The sequence below is a fragment of the Akebia trifoliata genome, chromosome 3 (assembly GCF_017979445.1).
Source record: "Akebia trifoliata isolate Shusen 1 chromosome 3, ASM1797944v1, whole genome shotgun sequence".
Classification (NCBI taxonomy): Eukaryota; Viridiplantae; Streptophyta; class Magnoliopsida; order Ranunculales; family Lardizabalaceae; genus Akebia; species Akebia trifoliata.
The window spans coordinates 2,219,139-2,239,183 of NC_141377.1; the positions used below are offsets into that span (position 1 = coordinate 2,219,139).

The following is a 20,045-nucleotide window of genomic DNA, read 5'->3' on the forward strand; positions in this document are numbered from 1 at the left end:
GGAAAAACACAAGCATGAGAGATAAGAAGAAGTGAGTGAGAATGAAGGGTGTTTACATGATATTGGTGATGTTCTATGTGGTGGTGTTGGGCACAAGAGAAGCCATTGCAACACAGCATGCAGTTTCTTGGGATCTATCCTCTGATTTGGCTTCTTGGGCATCAGGACGCACTTTTAAAGTTGGAGACCAACTTGGTAATTTTTTTATATATTTTTTTCTGTTAAATTAGCCTAACCTTTTGGTATTAGCCAATATCAAGGCTATCCATCAAGCCAAATCAAGAATCCATTAGTTATATTAAAATTATTATATAGAAAAAATACTTTTAGCATTTTTAAATTTTAAAATCACATTTATTTATTATTTAATATTTTTGAGGTCTCTTTCGATTTGTAACTTCGATTTCCCCAAGTCATTAAGAGAATAAGAATGAGCAAACATCAATGATCAATCGAGATCATTTTTCTATTCTGTTTGTTTTCCCTAACAATTATATTTAATCTTAAAAAAAAAAAATAAATAAATCCCAATAAATCACTTCCAATCATTTTTCTATTCTGTTTATCAACCGGGGAGTTGAGCCTAATGCTTGTGGCTCCATCAAGGAGTCGGGCTTGAATTTTTTATGGGGTACGAAAAGGGAAATCGTGTAATACTTTCTTAAGAATTTTTTATTTTTGGGGAGTTTTACATGTTTTGGTAATTCTTGATGAGAAAATAGTGATTATTCTTGTTTTGTTTTGTGGACGTAGGCACATTGCTGAACCACATAAACCCTTGTGTTTTGTGTGAATGTATTATCTTTGTTATTTCGTTTATTCACAAAAAAAGAAAAAAAAAAAAGAAAAAAAAAAGAGTGGGTATAAAGATAAATTCAACTAAATAAGTATCTTTTTTCGAGAAAAAAAAAAAAGTTCATTTGTATGAAAATGGTAAATCCAATTTAGCATATATAGTCACCTAGTAAAAAATAAATAATTATCAAAAGGATCTAGTACTTTGTGAAATACAACTTTTTAACGTGTTGTATTATTTAATATTGAAGAAGAGACTTGCTCAATGATTTTCAGATGATTATTATAGTAATCGTAACATGGTATTTATGGATATTACGTCAACCAAGATATATAAATAATCTAATGTAGATGCAATTTCTTGCATTATCTCGAGATCTTCAACTTCCATTTTAAATCTGTTATTCTTGTGCTCTTTGGTGTGCCTCCAATACAACCACTCTGACGTCCTATTTAGATTGAGTACAAAAAATTAGTAGAGTTTTTCTATGGGAAAAATGGGAAAAAAAACATACCTTTTTGAGTCTTCCTCCCCTCCCTCCCCTTATAGAGATCCAATCCCAATCTTTTAATATCCCCTGCTGATGTCATCTTTCTTCCAATTAGGAGTTCGGATCTGAATTAGAATGAATTTCCTTTTGAATCATGTCTGGATTCACTGAACAAATTTAACAACGGATTTCACGTATCTAGGGAATTTTTTAATTTTTCGGGCTTCAACAAGTACTACTTCAATCAGATCCATTATATTTAGGAGCTTGAATATCTGATCTGTCTCTCTGGTTCCGAGATCCGACTCTGAGTTAAGTGATGAAGTTTATTTGTCTCTTGTGCCCTGTCCCCATATGTTTCTTTTGGGCTCGGATGGACGTGACGTCACATTATGATCTTGAGACTTGATTTCATATACTGCCACGTGTCATCATATGATGTTTTCATGAAACATGATCATCCACACCTAATATAAAGATTTCTACTATCAATAATTTTCTAATGCTTGTACTATCTAATTGATATTGTCAAATATATCATTCATTCTTCAATCACAATGATACAATAAATAATAATTTGTTATTTTTCTTGGGTGCAGTTTTTAAGTACTCGTCCGGCCTGCACAGTGTGCTAGAGCTATCGGGCGAGAAAGAGTACAAGAACTGCGACATTGGCAACGCTGTGAACTCTATGAATGCGGGAAACGATGTCGTCAAGTTAAACAAACCGGGGACCAGATATTTTGCTTGTGGGACCCTCGGTCATTGTGATCAAGGGATGAAATTGAAGATCAAGATCGTTACTGCCTCCTCGAATGACACGTCTTCATCTTCGACTTCTGCAGCTCCTAGTTTCCACTCTATTGCTCCCTTTGTTATAGTAATTGTGTCGATAACCATTGGTGTGCTTAAAATGATTTGAGGAGATTGATTTTGACACCTATAAGTTTTGTTGTTTGTATTTGAAAATTGGGTTTGTTATAGTTATCTTGAATTCTTGATTGTATACTTTTGAGAGGAATATATGAATAAAAAGGTTGACGGGTATATTCATTACTAAACATTTTCTTGATTTAAAACTCGTCAACTCGACTCATTTGGATTTGAACTGACTTGACCCCCAAACTCGATGGAACCAACTTGCCAAGTTGACAGAGTCAACTCAACCATGCACCGAATAAATAAAAAATTGGAGTATTACATATAATATTTAGTGGAGAATAAAAAAGGTATTTTTAGTTATTTAAAATTATTAAAAAATATTTTTAAATATATCGTTTGAGTCGGCTTGTGAGTTGTCAACTTAACTTAATTCATTGGTTATTCTCGTCTTGAGTTGATTTTTTTTCCACCGAGTTCTAAAACATTGCTTAAAATTAAAATCGTGAACTACTTAATTATGATCCTACATTTACTGAAAATTCAAGATTGGGATTTGGGATAATTTGTAGGAATTATTCAAAATATTCATATGTCACACCAATTAGTTAATCATTGGTGATGGCTTACTAAAATAGATGTACCAAAAATTAGAACAAACATCAATCATGATTCCCAATCAGATTTAAAGCATGGTTTTAATCTCGTCCGAGACCAAGATGACTCATCTGAGTTGTCTCGTTAGCGTCCACCAACGAGATAAGTTGACAAGTCATCTCAAAGACATGATTTGTTTTAATTATAAGACATTTTTTTAAATCTCACCTGAGACGGTTCAAATAAATTAGATATCTCGTTCAAAACAACTCAATCTCGTTCTTGAAAGAGATGAGATGTCAAAACGAGTTTTAAAACCATAATACAAAGTGTTGAGTATTAAAAAAAAAAAATTCAAGAGAGAAATTGGAAGTCATTTGGTCGAGTTGACTCTATTCAATTTCTATTAAAGTTGAAACCATGATTCCTAACTTCATGTTAACATTAAAATAAGTTGTTGGGGGTGCCTCTGTAAATGGAGTGTCTTATCAATAATTGGAGTGTGTAAAACAAGGGTTTTTGGAAAATGAACAATGCTGAAGTGACCTCAAGATTGTATCTCATATCGCATATCCAGACGTGAAAGTGTAAGAATCATAGATGTTTTTCGTCGAGATAAAAGTCAAAAAGATCTAAGATTCCTATATACTTTCACATCATGTCAGTACGTGCGATATGAGGTACAATCTTGAGATGACTGTTGGAAAATATATCATATGTGAACGGTTTCGTGTGCTTTTATAACTAAACATTGGTATTTTGGTTGTAAAACTCGGTTTCGTGTCTCGTTTCGTCTCAACCAGGCCTGATATCTAGTTATCTCGGATGAGTTTTCCGATACGTTTGAGATGTCTCGTTCAAAAAATCAAAAAATTAAAAAATTGAACGTGACGTATTAAATCTCGAAAAAAAAAAGTGACTTATGAGTTGGTCTCGTTCAGCCCAGATACCGAATTAACTCGGGCGATACGTTTCGGTCACGGACGAGTTTTAAAACCATTTCCAAATTCCAATAGAATCACTCAATTGTGCATTTGTGTGTGTGAACTGTGAAGCTCATCATGTTTCCTCGTTAATTAACGGAAAAGAATCGTGTTCAGAGAGAGAGAGAGAGGAAGGCAACAATGGATTACGTAATGGAGGCATCATCTGGTGCGCATTTCTCTGGTTTACGCTTCGAAGGCCTTCGAACTTCTTCTCCTCTTCATTCCTCTTCTTCTGATACCCTAACAGACGACAGCGCTCCCAAACAGCCCTTCGTCATCGGTAATTCAACTTGAAAAAAAAACCTAATTTTTCCCTTCTATACTTCTACTAAACTTATCTTCAACTTTTTTTTTCTTCTTAATTTTCCAGTTTTCTTATTTGTTTGTTTTTAATTTTGTTGAATTGGGGAAAAAATTGTGTAGGAGTTTCGGGTGGTACGGCGTCTGGTAAGACCACAGTTTGCGACATGATCATCCAACAGCTTCACGATCATCGTGTTGTACTTGTCAATCAGGTGCCACATTGTCAATTATTTTGATTTTGTTTCTTTCTTTTACGATCGTGAGCATTATATTGAGATGGATAATGGAGTTGTTGAATCCTTGTTTCTATACTTTATTTTTGTTGCATTTGTTCAGGTTTGAGTGCCAGCTACTTTATATTTGTGTGACATAGATTGATTCACCAATTTAGTGATGGATTATTAGAAATATCTCATTGTAATTGTTTCGTTTGATATGTGTCTCGTATTCTTCGGATTAGTGTGGGAATTATTTGGGAAGCCCCACCTAATGAGGGAGGGTTACAAGCGGAGTGGCCAGGGATCAGGGCAGTGCCCCCAATCCAAATTATATGTGACATAATCTGAAAACCCAACCCGACCAATCAAGGGCATTTTTTATAATTCTTATATGGGTATGTATATGTTTCTGTACATATATGTCTTGGTGAGCAGGGGCGGAGCCAGGATTTTCTTGTAGTGGGGGCAAACTATGGTTAGTTGTATAATTGAAGAACTTGAAGATGAATGGTTTTAGGGAGAAATTAGAAGTCGAAGAAAAGGATATTTAGGTTATTTCCAATTAGTATGTGAGAAGGCCCGGTCAAGAGGCAATGTCATCAACAAAAAATTGTAAGGGGGGAGGGGGCAAAAATTGGAGGGAGGTGAGGGTGTGGGGGCAAATGGGGAGAGAGGTGAGGGAGTGGGGACAAATGGGGCATGTAATTAGTTGAAAATATAAGGGTGTCTCAAAGTTCTGTGGGGGCAATTGCCCCGACCAGCTCTTTACTAGCTCTACGCCTGCTGGTGAGGAGATTAAGGTTTTAAAAGATAGAGAAAAATGCTTTCGAGTGTTTTATATGATACCAAGGTTGTAATCTACTTAAGAATATAATTACTTGATCCGGTTCTCATCCGTGGAGAAGGTACATTGCCGAATCACGTAAATTTTCCATGTTCTGTTCGTGATCATTGTTTTCTTTGTTGCATTGTTTTTTTGCTTGCAATTATTACTAGGTTAATTTTGAATGCAGTAGAGAGATTGACTAATAGAATTGGAGATCACTATGTTTAATCATGTAGGAATGAGATGCTTTGTGTTCGAGTTTTGTGTTACTAAATTTCTCCATATAATTTTTTTTATAGGATTCATTCTACCGTGGTTTGACTGCTGAAGAATCTGAACGTGTAAATGAGTATAATTTCGATCATCCTGGTAATTCATTTTATGTATTGAAACCCATTTGTAGGCTTATGGCTTGATCCGTTTCTTTTATAGTGTATGAATGTTTTAAGAGCATGTAGTAGTTTCTTTGTAGATGCGTTTGACACCGAACAACTTCTAGAGTGTGTTGGAAACCTCAAATGTGGGCAATCTGTCCATGTTCCAATTTATGATTTTAAGTACCATCGACGGTGTTCTGAAACTTTTCGACAGGTATATACTTTTATATAACTTCATCATCATTGAAGCCTTATCCTCCCAAAACTTTTATGGAACATGCTTAGTTGTAATCAATAAAGATTCATAATAGTAGTGCCCTTTTGTTGATATGGCTTGTGCATTTGATAATTAATGTCTTTTGCGTAATGATATTTTTGATTTATTTCCTCCAGTGGTGATCTTCACCAGAATTTATGTCTTGGCCAATCATGTGAAAGCAATTAATATCGTGTAAGGCATGTATGGTTGCATGTTGCAATTATAATTGTTTCTATGCCACTAATTTAACTGATATAACAGCTCCTTTCTTGTTTGGCTTGGAAGTAGTGACTGATATGGGCACATTTATGCATTTTAGGCATAATTTATCCCATTAAAAAAATAATTTGTTTTTTTTTTCTTGGCTGAATTTATTATGCACAAAGTATTTCTGTCGACTCAGAATAATAGCTATTAGGTTATATTACATTGGTTTGAGACAACTTGAAGATTCAATAATCAATGTGAAAATTTGATCTGTCTTCATTGAATCTTGGATACACTCTTGTTATAGTATATAGTATAACTTAAAATGTAAGTCATGCATCAACAAAATAAAGATACTGAAGAAATGTAAGAAAAGTAATAAATGGATAGAAAACTTCAATAAAGTTACTCGTGACTAGAATCTTTTCAAGTCAATTATAGTTCTTGTGCGTGGTGTCAATTGAGTTTTGGTACCCATTTAATGGTGTGTGTGTGGACAATTTGAGTATCAACCACTGTTTTCCTTCAATTCTACTTGAAATTAGATCAAGTTGGGTCAATTTAATTAAGAATTGAGCTTAGTTGCATGAAGTAGGTGTAGGTGCAAGGTTACTCGGGTGCTTGATTGGAAATGTTGTCATTGCAGTCCAGTTTTATTGAATTATTGTAGGAAGTCTATGCAAAATAGGAACTTCAGAGACCTGTTTTGAATTATCGTCCAAGACAACGTATAAGGAGTGCAACTTTAGTTATGACACACGAGAGAAGGGCAGTACAAAATTAATGGTTTGGAAATACCCCATTCATTACCTTGGATCTATTAGCCACAAGGATGGAGGGATTGGGGGGGGATATTGTCCATAGAATTAGAATTGGAAGGTTAACTTGGAGGTGTGTGCTATGTGACTGACGCATCTCCATAAATTTAAAAGGAATATTTTATAAGATGACAGTAAGACCGACTAGTTTTATGTGGTTGAATGTTAGGCAATCAAGAAACAACATGTTCAAAGACGGGGATATTGAGGTGGATGAGTGGAAAAACTAAGAAATATTTAGAAATGAACGCATTCTTGAAAATGTAGTAGTAGTTCTAATAAGTGATAAGCTGAGGGAAAATCGATGAGATAGTTTTTCATGTGCAATGAAGACCGGTAACAATCCAATTAGAAGGAATGTCCAAGTTGAAGGTTTTAAAGGAGCAAAAAGGATTGAGGTATTGAAAGCATATATGATCACACTTGAATTAACAAAAGAAATGGCTTTAGATAGAATTGAAGGGATGAATGGGAATCGTTCAACCGACCCCAAATATTTGGGATAAGCATTTTATGATGAGGATGATGAGTTTGGAATGAGATTCCAGGGTGCTAGAAGGAACAAGAGTAGCACTTAAGGTAAAAGCTTCTTGTAACTAAGGGTTCAAGACATCTTGGTGAGCACCTGAGCAACCGCATCATATTTAATAGTTACATTCAATTTATGGTGGGAAGAAACCTTCTTTGAGCTGTAAAAATTCAATTTGAAGGAATGTCTGAGCTGAAGGTTCTAAATGGAGCAAGAGGGAGACTAAAAATGTAATGGATTGAGGTAGTGTTTAAAGCATATATGAACACACTTCAATTAACGTGAGACATGGATTTAGAAAGAAATGAATGAAGGAATCGGATTCATTTAGACAAAACTAAATATTGGAATAAGGATTTGATGATGAGTTGCAACGAATTTCCAGGGCACTAAGAGTGGGAGCAACACCAAGTAAAATGTTCATTGAAGTGTTCAAGTCATCTCATTGAGCCTGAGCACCCAAATCATATTTAATAGTTACATTCAAGTAATGGTGGTAGGGATCCTTCTTTGAGCTGTACCTTGCCTGTTATCAATCCATATTCTATTTCTGCAGCATGCACATAAACTTGAATGTCCAAAATTCAAATATTGAGATTTTGTATTGATGTATTTTAGTTTCCTATTTCTTAGTCTAGTTGTTTCAGAATTCTACACATGCCTAAAGTTCTAAGGGCAATAGCAAGTTAGGAACTGAGACTTTGCAGACTCTCCGTTGTAATGTTCCAGTTTTGCAGTCAATGGAGGGTTTTTAGTGATGAAGGCAAATTTACTACCTATTACATGCATAAAATTAAGCAATCCATTTACTGGCATGTGGCCCTTAGAAATGTTTTCTTCGAAATACCCTCCCAAATTGTCATATTCTCCTTCCATTGGGTTGCATCTCATTTTTCTTATTACCTATATCTTTGGAAATGGGTTTTGTCTCTTTGTCTCCTTTCCTGCATTCCTGTAAGAACACTGCCATATTACACTTGAGGGAGTTGCAAGTTAGGATCCTGAGGTAGAAAAATTAGTCGCTAGTCCTATTAATTTTGGTAGAAATCTAGTTGTGAGATCCTAATTTAGTTTTGATAGTGATGGGTCTATATAATAAATTCATTGAAAAGAATTTTATGTCAAGGAAAGGTGCTGTTCTGTTCTTCGGTTATACACAATTTTCAATTGATCCTGTTTTAGAGAAATGTAGAAGCTCTTCATGTACTTAAATTAGACATCTTTCGTCAGGTAAATGCATCTGATGTCATTATTTTGGAAGGGATTTTGGTTTTCCATGACCAACGTGTCCGCAACTTGATGAATATGAAGATTTTTGTCGACACAGGTAATTTTTTATTTTTATTTTTTAAAATCTTTATCATGTTATTTTATGGTTTCGAAAAGAGAAATATCATTAAGTTTATGCCTTGACAGCTTATTATAGTGACGCTTCTTTATTCTACAATACTTGTGGTTTAAGGCATTGTCTACTACTTTTGAATTTTGAGGGGTGATCTTTTTCTAGCCATAGTCACCAAAGTCTCCGACTTATTGAAAAAGTCACGATTAAATTGTGAATTTTTCTTAAATGATTTAATTATGAATTTTTAATAGGACACGACTTTTACTAACTTTGTGATTGAATCACGAATTTCACTATTAAATCATGAACTTTGCGATTAAATCAGGAAAAATGAAATATGACATCAATACACTAGTAATAGAATATGAACTTGATGAAGACAATGGTGACCATTTTACCAATAAAACAAAAGATAATGATGTACATGAGGATGACATTGGTTTTGATGATCAGTTGATGAATCCTAACTTGGACTTATGATTGTTATCTTTTACTTATATAAAAAAAAAATTGTTACCTTTTTTATATTTTGAACAATATAGATCTTGACTATACTGTGGACCTGTGGTTACTTGTGCATGTATGGATGAAATTAATATGGGGTTTGGTAAATGATTATTATAGTTCAATATGGTATTTAATGATATAACGTAAGAATGTCATTTAGTAGGAACAATTACACAGTCCTAACCCTTCTTGATTTTTTTTCCCGAAATTTTTTATTTTTTTGATTTTTCCCGATGTTACCAAAATTTTCGATATTTTTTGCTTGCCGACTAATTCTCGAACTCCGATTTGGTGACTATGTTTCTAACTTATGTTGATAATGATTAATTTAAGATACCACACAACACAAACACAAAGAAGACAGATGGAAAAGCTAGAAAGAAGGGGACAGTGAGAATCAAATTAATGATAAATACATATATAGGTAGAATCAATGATATTCCATTAGTAAGTGTGGCCACTGCCCTGATAGCCTCGTGGTGGGAAAGAAACCTCCGGATTTGAACAAATCTAGTATCTCTTCAATCATTCTGTCTAATTTTCTGAGTTTTGATGAAATTGGGTTCTCTTGTTCATCTACGTAATGAAATTTACTTTCCATTGCTAATCAAACTGACATGGTAGGAAGAATGTATGTGAGCCCTATGTAGAAGAGCCTGAACCTATGCATATACGATCACTTTGCAAAGTGGCTGCTAGGTTATATTAGTTTCTCTCGGCACCAGATACTTCTTCTGCCTCCCAATGGAATTCTACTATTTTTGCCAGTCAAATTCATGCCAACTATTGCTTGTCTTTGAATTAATTTATTCTCTTTACTTTTGTTTTGTAGTCTGTTGCTAAACTTGTGGCCACATGGCTGAAGTGCGAGGTTATAACTAGTTTTCTATAACATGTAAAGGAGTTTCCATACCCTTTCTTCCAAAGCCATTAATTCAACTTACTTCAATAGCTTATGCTAGATGATTTGAATCATAAGTTCATGTGTACACATCCTTGGTAATTTTTGGCCAACTCTGAACTTACCTTTATATTAATTCATATACTCTTTTCTTGTTTGCATCTGCTTTTTTTGCATTTCCACAACATTGGTGCTCATAGCAAATTGAACAAATTGTTGGTCCACCTTTTTTTCACCCAAAAAAGGTGAATATTTGCGACTCGAAAGTGGCTGGAAACATCTGCATTCAAGCATTAGGACATGATGAAATCTAACATCACTGCAAAACCTGAAACAAAAATCCCTTTTTTGATCGGTAAAAAGAAAAGATTTATTAATAAAGAAGATGAAAGAAAACCCAGTGGGGATGTGCAAACTATTCTCTAGTGAAAGAGGGACCACTAGAGAGACATAACCCATTGGAGGTGGAGGGGGGATCTCATAGACCGAAAAACAATGTTTTATCGATCTTCTCTTCCTCTTTGTCTTCGATCTTCATTGCTTCTTTGAATATGTTCTCATTTGCTCTTTGCCTCATCCCAGTCACTCAAAATTTATCTCAATGGTCGTTGATGGATTCTGTCTTCAGGGTTGCTCCTTTCACAGTATATGACACCTCTATAAATTACCAAAGCAGCTGAAAATGTTTGCACTCATAAACTTTTTAATTGTAAAAAATTTCATCATGCAGGGAAACCAAGCAAATTATAAACATGAGTGCAAACTTCTTGGCTAATTATTGTTTGTCTGATTGGCAAGGTGAAGTTTCCCATGGCTAAGATGGGACCAAATTTATTTTACATGTGAAATACCACTAATTAAGGGAGAAAATATACCTAGGGACGTGCACGCTTGCTCACTAGTAACATTACCTCTCATATATAATTAAATGATTGGATCATAAAATCGAATAAAGAGAAGGAAGACCACAATTAACTCCTGCAGCAGCAAGTTGAAGAGACCGATGAGCAGCTGGTCAATTGTATGCTTTGGGTTAGGAGGAGATAGGTTTTGGCTGAAATGGGCAGAACTTAAATCTAACTAAAAGTTTGATATATTATTCAGGTGATAATACATCAATGGGTTACACTGATAACAAAAATGACGAAAAATTTGACAATTGTTTTGTGACGGTTGGCAGTTGAGAAGGTTCCAATTGTTCTATACTTGCATTTATGAATTATACAACAGTTAGGTAATGCTTTCCCTTCCCTCTGATTTTTTTTCCTGGTGTCATCAACTGAAAGAAGTGTAAATGCATATGCACTTTATAGGATATGTTTCCAGCATCTTTTTATAAGACAGACATCTTTTAATGTGATTTTTTTTTCTTTATCCATCAATTTTTCGTTGTTTTCCTCGTCTTATTATTGCTGATTCATTGCATGTAGATGCTGATGTAAGGCTAGCTCGTCGAATAAGGCGTGATACTGTTGAGAGGGGCAGAGATATAAATTCTGTCCTTGAACAGGCAAGTAGATATCTGTAGAAGATAAGTTTTTTCTTTTTCAATTTATTGATTTTATGAAGTGTTATTTCATGCATTGGACTAGTAGTAACCATAGTCACAAAATCAGAATAAGGGAAAACTTCCGAAAAAGGGGGAAAATGGGAAAAAATATATTAAAAAATTATGAAAAATCTATATATAATAATACATTAGACATTTATTTTAATTTATTCTATGTTCTTAATATAACATGTTCTTAAACATAATTATACATGTTGTGATGCTAAAAACAAGTTTACTCATCAACACATCCTTTGTTCAAAATAATTCACTATTGAAAAAAATTAAAAACCATAACATCAAGATATTATCATCAAATCCCATATCTCTACCTTTTTTAATCACCAAATCCTATTATGTATCCCACATTAAACTACATTCATGAATTAAATCACAAACAACCAAAAGTCTACAAAGAAAGTGTCCCCCCACCCCGAAAAAACTTGTTTAAAACGTAAAAAATGTGACTTTTAAAAAAATAAAAAGTTTGTTTATTTATTTATTATCATTTTAATTGCCAGAGGTACAAGATGTGTTTTAAAATGCTTTTTTTTTTTTTTTCAAAAAACAAAGAACAAAAACGCCATTTTTCATGGCTATGGTAGTAACAACTACATGTAATAGAAAAATTGCATTATGTTTGTTATCAAACTTTGTGTTGCGATCCTGTAACGTGCATCATGTTTTCCTGCTTTTCTCTTACCACAACTCTCATTAATTAGTGTTAATGAGGGGGTTGAGTAATTGGCTAAAGAGGGTTTAACTAGGCCATCACTATCCAGGGTAGGCATATTTTGGCGTTTATCACAACTGGTCTTATCGTCTTTTTTCTAGTAGCTTATGTAGAAGCCATTAAATTTGAAACCAGACAATTGAAGCAAAGGAGTTACATAATCACTACATACGATACAAGGCCCAAACAGTCCCAAGAAAGTGCTCCTAGCATCAAGCTGAGTCATTTGGAACATATATGATAATTTGGGTTGGAATATAGGCTTAAGCAAAGATTTCTAGCTAATGAGGGATGTTAACCAAATAATCTCTCTGATAAGTTTGGTTGAACTTAATATTGTTAACCAAATAATCTTTCCAAATAATGATGTTGGAAACTAGTATGAATTATAAGGGGCTTTCACCATCACTAGTTTCTATGTGGATCTCACCAAACAAAAAAGTTAGCGAATTCTATCTTGACTCGGAAATATGGAGTACCCTGTCATGTATTTGTTTGTGTTTTTTTTTTCCTTGTGCAGATTTTAAGTCTTTTCTTCACATTATTATATTAAAGTGCTACTTGTATATATTAGATCTGAACTTTTACCTTGGACAGGATTTGGATAACATACCTTGGAAATATTTTATTGATTGTGCAGTATGCGAAGTTTGTAAAGCCTTCTTTTGATGATTTTGTTCTGCCTTCAAAGAAATATGCTGATGTGATCATACCCCGAGGAGGTGATAATCATGTTGCAATTGATTTAATTGTGCAACATATCCACACAAAGCTTGGTCAGCATGACCTGTGCAAAGTATATCCCAATGTATATGTCATTCAATCAACATTCCAGGTACCTTCACTTGTTATATTCTGCATTGCTATTTTCTTATAATAGTTTACTTGTAGGACTTTCTTGCATGAAAGCACACAAAAGCTCTATGTTCTTTGCTGGTCCAACCACAAGTTATAATATTTTACTTGTAGGACTTATAATACAACCTTGATGTGGACAGCAAACACTTTCCCTATCTTGTATCTTCGAATTAAAAATCTTTCAGAAATTCTTATTCTGTGTTCTGGCACTTAGTTTAATTATGCTCACTCATGTCCGAGACTTCCAACAGATAAGAGGGATGCATACATTAATCCGGGACCGAGAAATAACAAAGCATGATTTTGTCTTTTATTCCGATCGGCTTATTCGTCTGGTATCTTCTTCCATACAACTTATACAAAAAGTTCATATATGTGCACTTTGGATAATATTTCCTTGTTTTCGAAATCTTACCAACATGGGTGTTTTATTGGACAATGAGTGATATATCAGGTTGTCGAGGATGGTCTTGGCCATTTGCCGTTCAGTGAAAAGCAAGTTGTCACTCCTACAGGTTTGTTAAGTAAAAAAAAAAGTGGGTAGGCCTTGGCCCATTTCTACCTTTCTTATTATATGGTCTATTAAATGACCTTTATGCTATCTTTCTTATATATAATGCACCTTAAATGGTTTTGTTAATCCTTGTCCTCCTCCGATACTGAAGAACAGTGCTTAATGTGCTAGTTGTGATGATTAGAAAATCAAAATTTTCTTGATTCCTTCTAAGTTCTAACATGTCGTAATTTATTCAAACTTGAACTATTTCATTATTTGTATTATATTTGAACTTACATGAACGAAAATGCTTGTATTATTTCTATTATATTTGAACTCGCAGAAATGGAAATGCTTGTATTCTTGATTTTTTCCCCGAGAAACTGTAGTTTCCCATGCACGCAGGACACACATACCTATGATCTTGCGTTAAGTTTTGTGTGTTATAAATATCAGGGATGGTGAAAAGTTAGGACTTAGATTAATGTCCATGCTGCCCATGCATTTACCTATCAAAAAAATAAAATAAATTAATGGCCATGCCGTATGATCTACAATATATGTTTTGCTCAACTCGCCTGTTAAGTAAATTGAACTGTTGCAAATATTTGAATCATGTCATTCTTCTGTTACAGGATCAGCATATACAGGAGTTGACTTTTGCAAGAAATTGTGTGGTGTATCCATTGTCCGAAGGTAAGCCTTGAACCAAGTATTGGCTTGGGAAATTATGGTGTAGGTTTGTTTGAAATCTTTGTTGGGAAAATAATGTCGATAAACTTTTTTATAGATGAATCCTATCATATGTTATCGATGCTTTCACAGCGTCTGTTGTTGGATTCTTCCTTTTGAAATTCTTAATACTAGCAATCCATATAATTCATATTTGAATCATTTTTCGGCCAATGTGAATTTTATTACTGATATTGATTTTTTATTTTGAAGTTTGTTACGGAATTCACAAGTTCTTTATTTTTTGTTTCCTCTTCTTTTTTTATCTTATGAAAGCACCTAAACGAAGCTTGTCAAAATGGGATGGATGTTGTCAAAATGGTTAAAACACAGGATCGCCCAATACTAAAAAACACCAGAGTTCAAATTAACAACTAAGAATTGGACTGGCCTCTTTCCTTGTTCCTACCTTCCCTCTTGTCTTCTGTCCTGTGTTCATCCAATATTCTGAAAAAAAAAAGAGAATGAAAGAAAAGGAAAAAACTTGCTACTACACGAGTTTTCTCGACCTTGATTAATTTTATTTATGTTAATCTTTATCTCCGAATACAACAGATTGGCAATCCTTTTTTTCTTTTTCTGTAAGTACTTATAATTGTTTAAAATATTAATGATATTACTAAATATAAAGGGAGATAGATATGCCACTTTTATAATCCCCTAAAAATACTTTTAGGAGTTTCAGCAGTCCATATTAAAATTTTCAGATCCTTGCGATCAATATGAAATATTTTGTTTCGCGATAGATTTTTGTTTTGCTAGTTCTCCTTGTCTGTTTTAACGCAGTGGTGAAAGCATGGAAAATGCTTTACGTGCATGTTGCAAAGGAATAAAAATAGGAAAAATCCTGATCCACCGCGTCGGAGACAATGGGAAACAGGTGCATTTTTTCTTCTGACTATATTCTTTTGCTTTCTTTCATAATTGAAATGATTGCTTCTCATAATTTTTCATTTCCGACTCCAAGCAGTTAATATATGAGAAACTTCCCAAAGATATTTCAGAACGGCATGTCTTGCTTCTTGATCCAGTTCTTGCTACTGGTAACTTTCACATTTTTTGAAATTATTAAGTTCAATGCACTTATATATATATATATGGGCAAATTACCATTTTGTGAGCCAAATTTGACGAAATTACGATTCTGGTTAACTGGTCATTTTAATTCCACAAACGTGAACACAGGAGATTACAAGTTTTTCAAGTGGCAATCTCTCAGGTTTAAAGTGACAATTTCACTGGTTTTTTTTTCCATGAATGGCACTCACTGGTTTATATAGTGACGATCTCGCTAAAAGTAGTAAACCTGTGAGATTGTCACTTTAAAACCAGCGAGATCGTTAGTTGAAAACCTGTGAGAGTTTCACGTTCACGTTTTTGTAATTAAAATGAATAGTGCCCCGGAATCGTAATTTAGTCCAAAGTTGATCCCGTTTTCATAAAAATTCCTATATATATACTTTGGCTCCATGACAACGAGCATTAATTGGTTAATGTTAGATGAATGGTTATTGCCATTTTCAGTTATCTAAATCATTTTATGCTTTCTTATATATTATAAACCTAAACAATCCTTATGGCTTTCTCAAGGTAACTCTGCAGTCCAAGCAATTGAACTTCTCATAAAGAACGGAGTTCCTGAATCTCACATTATTTTCCTCAACCTCATCTCTGTGAGTATCCATCCAACTCTGTTATTGGTTCATGGCTGTGAGAATGATGTTTTGGTGTATAGTCATATTGATGCCCTGGTTGCTATCACTGATTTAGGCCCCCGAAGGAATTCATTGTGTATGCAAACGGTACCCATCCTTGAAAATAGTCACCTCGGAGATTGATGTTGCATTGAATGAAGAATTCCGTGTTATTCCTGGGTTGGGAGAGTTTGGTGATCGCTACTTTGGCACAGATGATTGATCATCAATGAGATGACTTAATTTTTTTTCTCTTACAAGGAAAAATAAAAGCAACCAGTTTGGGGTGTAAATTGCCACTACTTCTCTATATGTATATATTGAGTCAGTGAGACATGTTACGGATGGGATTGTGATTTTAATTTTCCACTGCAATTTATATTTTTATCACATTTATATGTAAGAATTACTAACATGGGATCATGGGGATTCGTGTGGGAAGTTTAGTTCGTTGTGTTTGCTTGTATTATATTTGAAAATTTGAAGTCAGTTCAAAGATGATTTTGCGCAAAGGCTTTTCTATGTGAAAGCTAACATCTCTCAGTGAGAAATCTTGACAAAGACATGGGTTGCAGATTTATAAATTTAAGCATATTTAGCTTGATCTTTTTAAACCTCTCGTCTTTATGGTTTTAAAACTCTTTTTGACGACTTGTCTCGGAAGAGTTTTCTGATTCGTTAAGAGTCGTCTTGTTCAACAATGAGAAAAATGAACCATGGTTTAAAATCTCGTCCGATACATTTGACTTATCTATCCGTATCGTTGGTGAATCATACCAAGACGTATCGGACGAGTTGTCTGGGTCCGACGAGATTTAAAACCATCCCCTAAGTCTTGACGGGCACTCTCCAGTGGAGTTACAGTCTCTCTAGTGGATTTTAACCACCCAATTAATTGAATTATTTTTCGAAAGCCATGAATCATCATCATCAAAGCCTTATATCAAATATTTTGATTTGGTTGAACAAATAATGTTCCTCCTAGGGTTGTCAATGGATCAGGCTCAAATTTGGAACAGGGCCGATCTAGGACTGATCTGATATGAATGGGATTGAATCCTTGTTGGATTGGTATTTATCGGATCTCAATATAAGGATCTAAATCTCATATGATAACGATTAGTTGGGTCTGGATTGAATCAAATCTGATTCATCATATATAAAATTTAAGTAAACTTAATATGCTCAAATAAAATAAATAATTTTACTTACATAATTTCCCATATTTTATGGGATTGAGGCATGGTTAATTTATTCCAATTTGATTGATCATTCAATTGAATCTTTAACTAAACCCAATCCTTAATCAGGATCAAAAGGATCAGATTTTGGGTCCGATTTGAAGAATCTTGAGGTCTTGTTTTACGCATCTCGAAATCTTTTGACTATGGATGAGGCTTAGTAAGGCCTTTTTCCTCACTATATTAGTAAGGGAGAGGTTTCTCTTTACTTAATGGATTTTGTCGACAAGGGCAATATACACCTTGGGAATAAGCATCTAGGGCATTTTGGTAAAATAAAAAAATTAAGGGCATTTTCGATATAAAATACAATTTCGTAAGTGTATTTATTGCAGTTTAACATGTGCCCTAAGGGCACACGTTAACAAGACCCTAACTCATGAAAGTATGTTCAACTCAAGGGCATAAATGTAAATTTAATTTTACAATTATATTTTTGAAAACTACCAGTCTCTCGTAAGAGTCAGAATCCAGAATCGAGTCTACGTGGCATATTTTATTAGAGATTAGATACACCAATCAAACACGTAGACACATCTCTTCTATTCTATAGGAAGTGCACACCTTGTCTGATTCTGATTCTGATTCTGATTCTTCTATTAATTCTCGATTGAGTCTCTGTCTCTCCATCAACTAAACGGTTGAGATGCTCTAGGGATTCCCAACAAAATCGATTCTCTTCCTTTGAAGAGTAACTAACCGTTGGGCATCAACGAAACGGATAATAAGTTTGTTTGAAAGCGAATCTTAGATAACTTCGGACTCCATTAATTACGCACTCTAATTTCGACTTCTACTACAATTAATTAATTAATATCTCTAATTCTAATGTGATTCCATCCTATACTTTTCTTATATAAATAAACCCATTAGCAACCACTGTCTACAACACATCGATCCTTCTATTTTCTATTTCTCTCAATTCTCATTCATTAGCGATGGCTGATTTTAGAGTTATTCCAATTCTCTCTTTCTTCCTAATCATCTCATCATCTCTTTTGTATGATTCTGAAGCTACTCTTATTATTCCTCAAATATTCAAGAAATGCTCCTACGATGCTATTTACCAATTCGGAGACTCCATATCCGATGTGGGAAATCTCATACGACAAGGAGGGACTGCTGCTGGTGTTGGTGCCTTTGCTCCCATTTCTCACCTTCCATATGGTGAGACCTTCTTCAATAAGCCCACCGGTCGATGCTCCAATGGCCTCCTTATGATCGATTTCTTAGGTATTCTTTCTTATATAATATTATTTTGTTTTTGGATTTTTATTAACTATTTTCTTTTAAATATAATAATTAATAATATTTGATGTACGTTTGTTTTTTTTTTTGCAGCTACTACAGTTGGTCTCCCACTCCTGAACCCATACTTGGAGAAAGATGCTTCCTTCAAAAATGGAGTGAACTTTGCAGTAGCTGGAGCCACTGCTCTCGATTATTCCTTCTTCAACAAACATGGTATCCAATTGCCAGTCACAAATAGCTCTCTTTCTGTCCAACTCGATTGGTTCAAGACTCATCTCAACTCTCTCTGCTCCACTCAAACAGGTCTCTCTCTCTCTGGATCTATATATTTTTGAAGAAATAAATATAAATTAACCTTGTTTGATTAACAATAACAATTAATTGTTGTAGAGTGCACCAAGAAACTTGAAAAAGCTCTATTCATGGTAGGGGAAGTTGGAGGCAACGATTATAATTACGCCTTCTTCCAAGGCAAAACAATCGATGAGGTTAAGACTTTCGTCCCACATGTTGTCAACTCTATCAAGGATGCTGTTAAGGTAATTAATTAAATTTTTTTCTTATAATAAAATATTTTCTAAAAACATAGACATATATTACTAGAAATATGATCCCTTGATTGGTTTGAATCTTACTAAAATGGGTGTTGTTTTCGATTACAGAAAGTGATTGGTGTGGGTGCACGTTATGTGGTGGTACCTGGAAACTTCCCAATCGGATGTATGCCCATTTATCTAACTGCGTTTAAAACCAACAATTCAAGTGCCTACGATAACGACTTCAAATGTCTCGATAGCTTAAACAGCTTTGCGAGGTATCACAACCACCAAGTGCAGAAAGTCCTGGATGAGTTGAGACAAGAACACCCTGAAGTTGTCATACTCTATGCTGATTATTATAGCACCTTCATGTCCCTTCTTCGCTCTGCTCCCTCTTGGTAAATTTCCATAACTCTATTTAATGTTGTAATTAAGAATATATTATAGATAAAAAAGAATTAATTACTGATCATGATCACATATATTTTTTATATATGTAGGGTTTGAAGAGGAATCAGTGTTGAAAGCGTTGTTGGAAGTGGCGGTGATTACAACTTTGACGCATTCAAGATGTGTGGAAGCAATGGGGTTTCAGCTTGCCCAGATCCGGAACAACGTATTAGTTGGGATGGTGTCCATTTGACTCAGAAGGCTTATGAGTACATGTCAATATGGCTCATCGGCATGCTTCGGCCTAGTTTCTTATGCGTATAGTTGGCGAATTTGAAGCAGTTATTTATTTCTTGTTTTTTTTTTTTTTTTAATTACATGGTTATTTTAGTTAGAATATCTAGTGTGTTTCTATTAATAGACGATGAACAAGTTGATTTTATCAAATATATTTCTTATGAATTAATTAGAAGACTATGATTTAATTTTTGGGCCAACCTCTTTTCTTGTGTGTATGAATCTAG

The 20,045-nt window shown here is 34.3% G+C and overlaps 3 protein-coding genes across 4 annotated transcripts; all 3 read left to right on the plus strand.

The window, feature by feature from the left end:
- On the plus strand, positions 1–2,357 carry LOC147405472 (mavicyanin-like). The gene is made up of 2 exons (XM_086432701.1): positions 1–195; positions 1,886–2,357. Exons 1-2 carry the CDS (start codon positions 42–44, stop codon positions 2,206–2,208), a joined length of 477 nt encoding a protein of 158 aa, XP_086288827.1. The 5' UTR covers positions 1–41; the 3' UTR covers positions 2,209–2,357.
- A 1,425-nt stretch (positions 2,358–3,782) lies between these two features.
- LOC147405473 (uridine/cytidine kinase UKL1, chloroplastic-like) lies at positions 3,783–16,612 on the plus strand. Of its 2 annotated transcripts, none has more exons than XM_086433227.1 (14): positions 3,783–4,028; positions 4,172–4,263; positions 5,395–5,464; positions 5,568–5,686; positions 8,516–8,612; positions 11,469–11,548; positions 12,961–13,155; positions 13,430–13,513; positions 13,633–13,693; positions 14,310–14,370; positions 15,193–15,286; positions 15,374–15,449; positions 15,997–16,079; positions 16,177–16,612. In XM_086433227.1, exons 1-14 carry the CDS (start codon positions 3,887–3,889, stop codon positions 16,321–16,323), a joined length of 1,401 nt encoding a protein of 466 aa, XP_086289353.1. In that variant the 5' UTR covers positions 3,783–3,886; the 3' UTR covers positions 16,324–16,612. The 2 variants fall into 2 exon arrangements, with proteins under 2 accessions (XP_086289353.1, XP_086289354.1); XM_086433228.1 differs by having other exon boundaries at positions 3,784–4,028; positions 15,377–15,449.
- A 1,611-nt stretch (positions 16,613–18,223) lies between these two features.
- LOC147405474 (acetylajmalan esterase-like) lies at positions 18,224–19,845 on the plus strand. The gene is made up of 5 exons (XM_086433144.1): positions 18,224–18,574; positions 18,683–18,895; positions 18,983–19,131; positions 19,255–19,529; positions 19,650–19,845. Exons 1-5 carry the CDS (start codon positions 18,280–18,282, stop codon positions 19,843–19,845), a joined length of 1,128 nt encoding a protein of 375 aa, XP_086289270.1. The 5' UTR covers positions 18,224–18,279.
- Positions 19,846–20,045: the final 200 nt, after the last annotated feature.

Bases quoted from the DNA above. Each gene is read 5' to 3' on its own strand.
- LOC147405472 (XM_086432701.1), top strand. From the start codon at position 42: ATGAAGGGTGTTTACATGATATTGGTGATGTTCTATGTGGTGGTGTTG. The intron at 196-1,885 runs GTAATTTTTTTA...TCTTGGGTGCAG, and splicing joins TAAAGTTGGAGACCAACTTG to TTTTTAAGTACTCGTCCGGC.
- LOC147405473 (XM_086433227.1), top strand. From the start codon at position 3,887: ATGGATTACGTAATGGAGGCATCATCTGGTGCGCATTTCTCTGGTTTA. The intron at 5,687-8,515 runs GTATATACTTTT...ATCTTTCGTCAG, and splicing joins GTTCTGAAACTTTTCGACAG to GTAAATGCATCTGATGTCAT. The intron at 13,514-13,632 runs GTATCTTCTTCC...GTGATATATCAG, and splicing joins CCGATCGGCTTATTCGTCTG to GTTGTCGAGGATGGTCTTGG.
- LOC147405474 (XM_086433144.1), top strand. From the start codon at position 18,280: ATGGCTGATTTTAGAGTTATTCCAATTCTCTCTTTCTTCCTAATCATC. The intron at 18,575-18,682 runs GTATTCTTTCTT...TTTTTTTTGCAG, and splicing joins CCTTATGATCGATTTCTTAG to CTACTACAGTTGGTCTCCCA. The intron at 18,896-18,982 runs GTCTCTCTCTCT...TAATTGTTGTAG, and splicing joins TCTCTGCTCCACTCAAACAG to AGTGCACCAAGAAACTTGAA.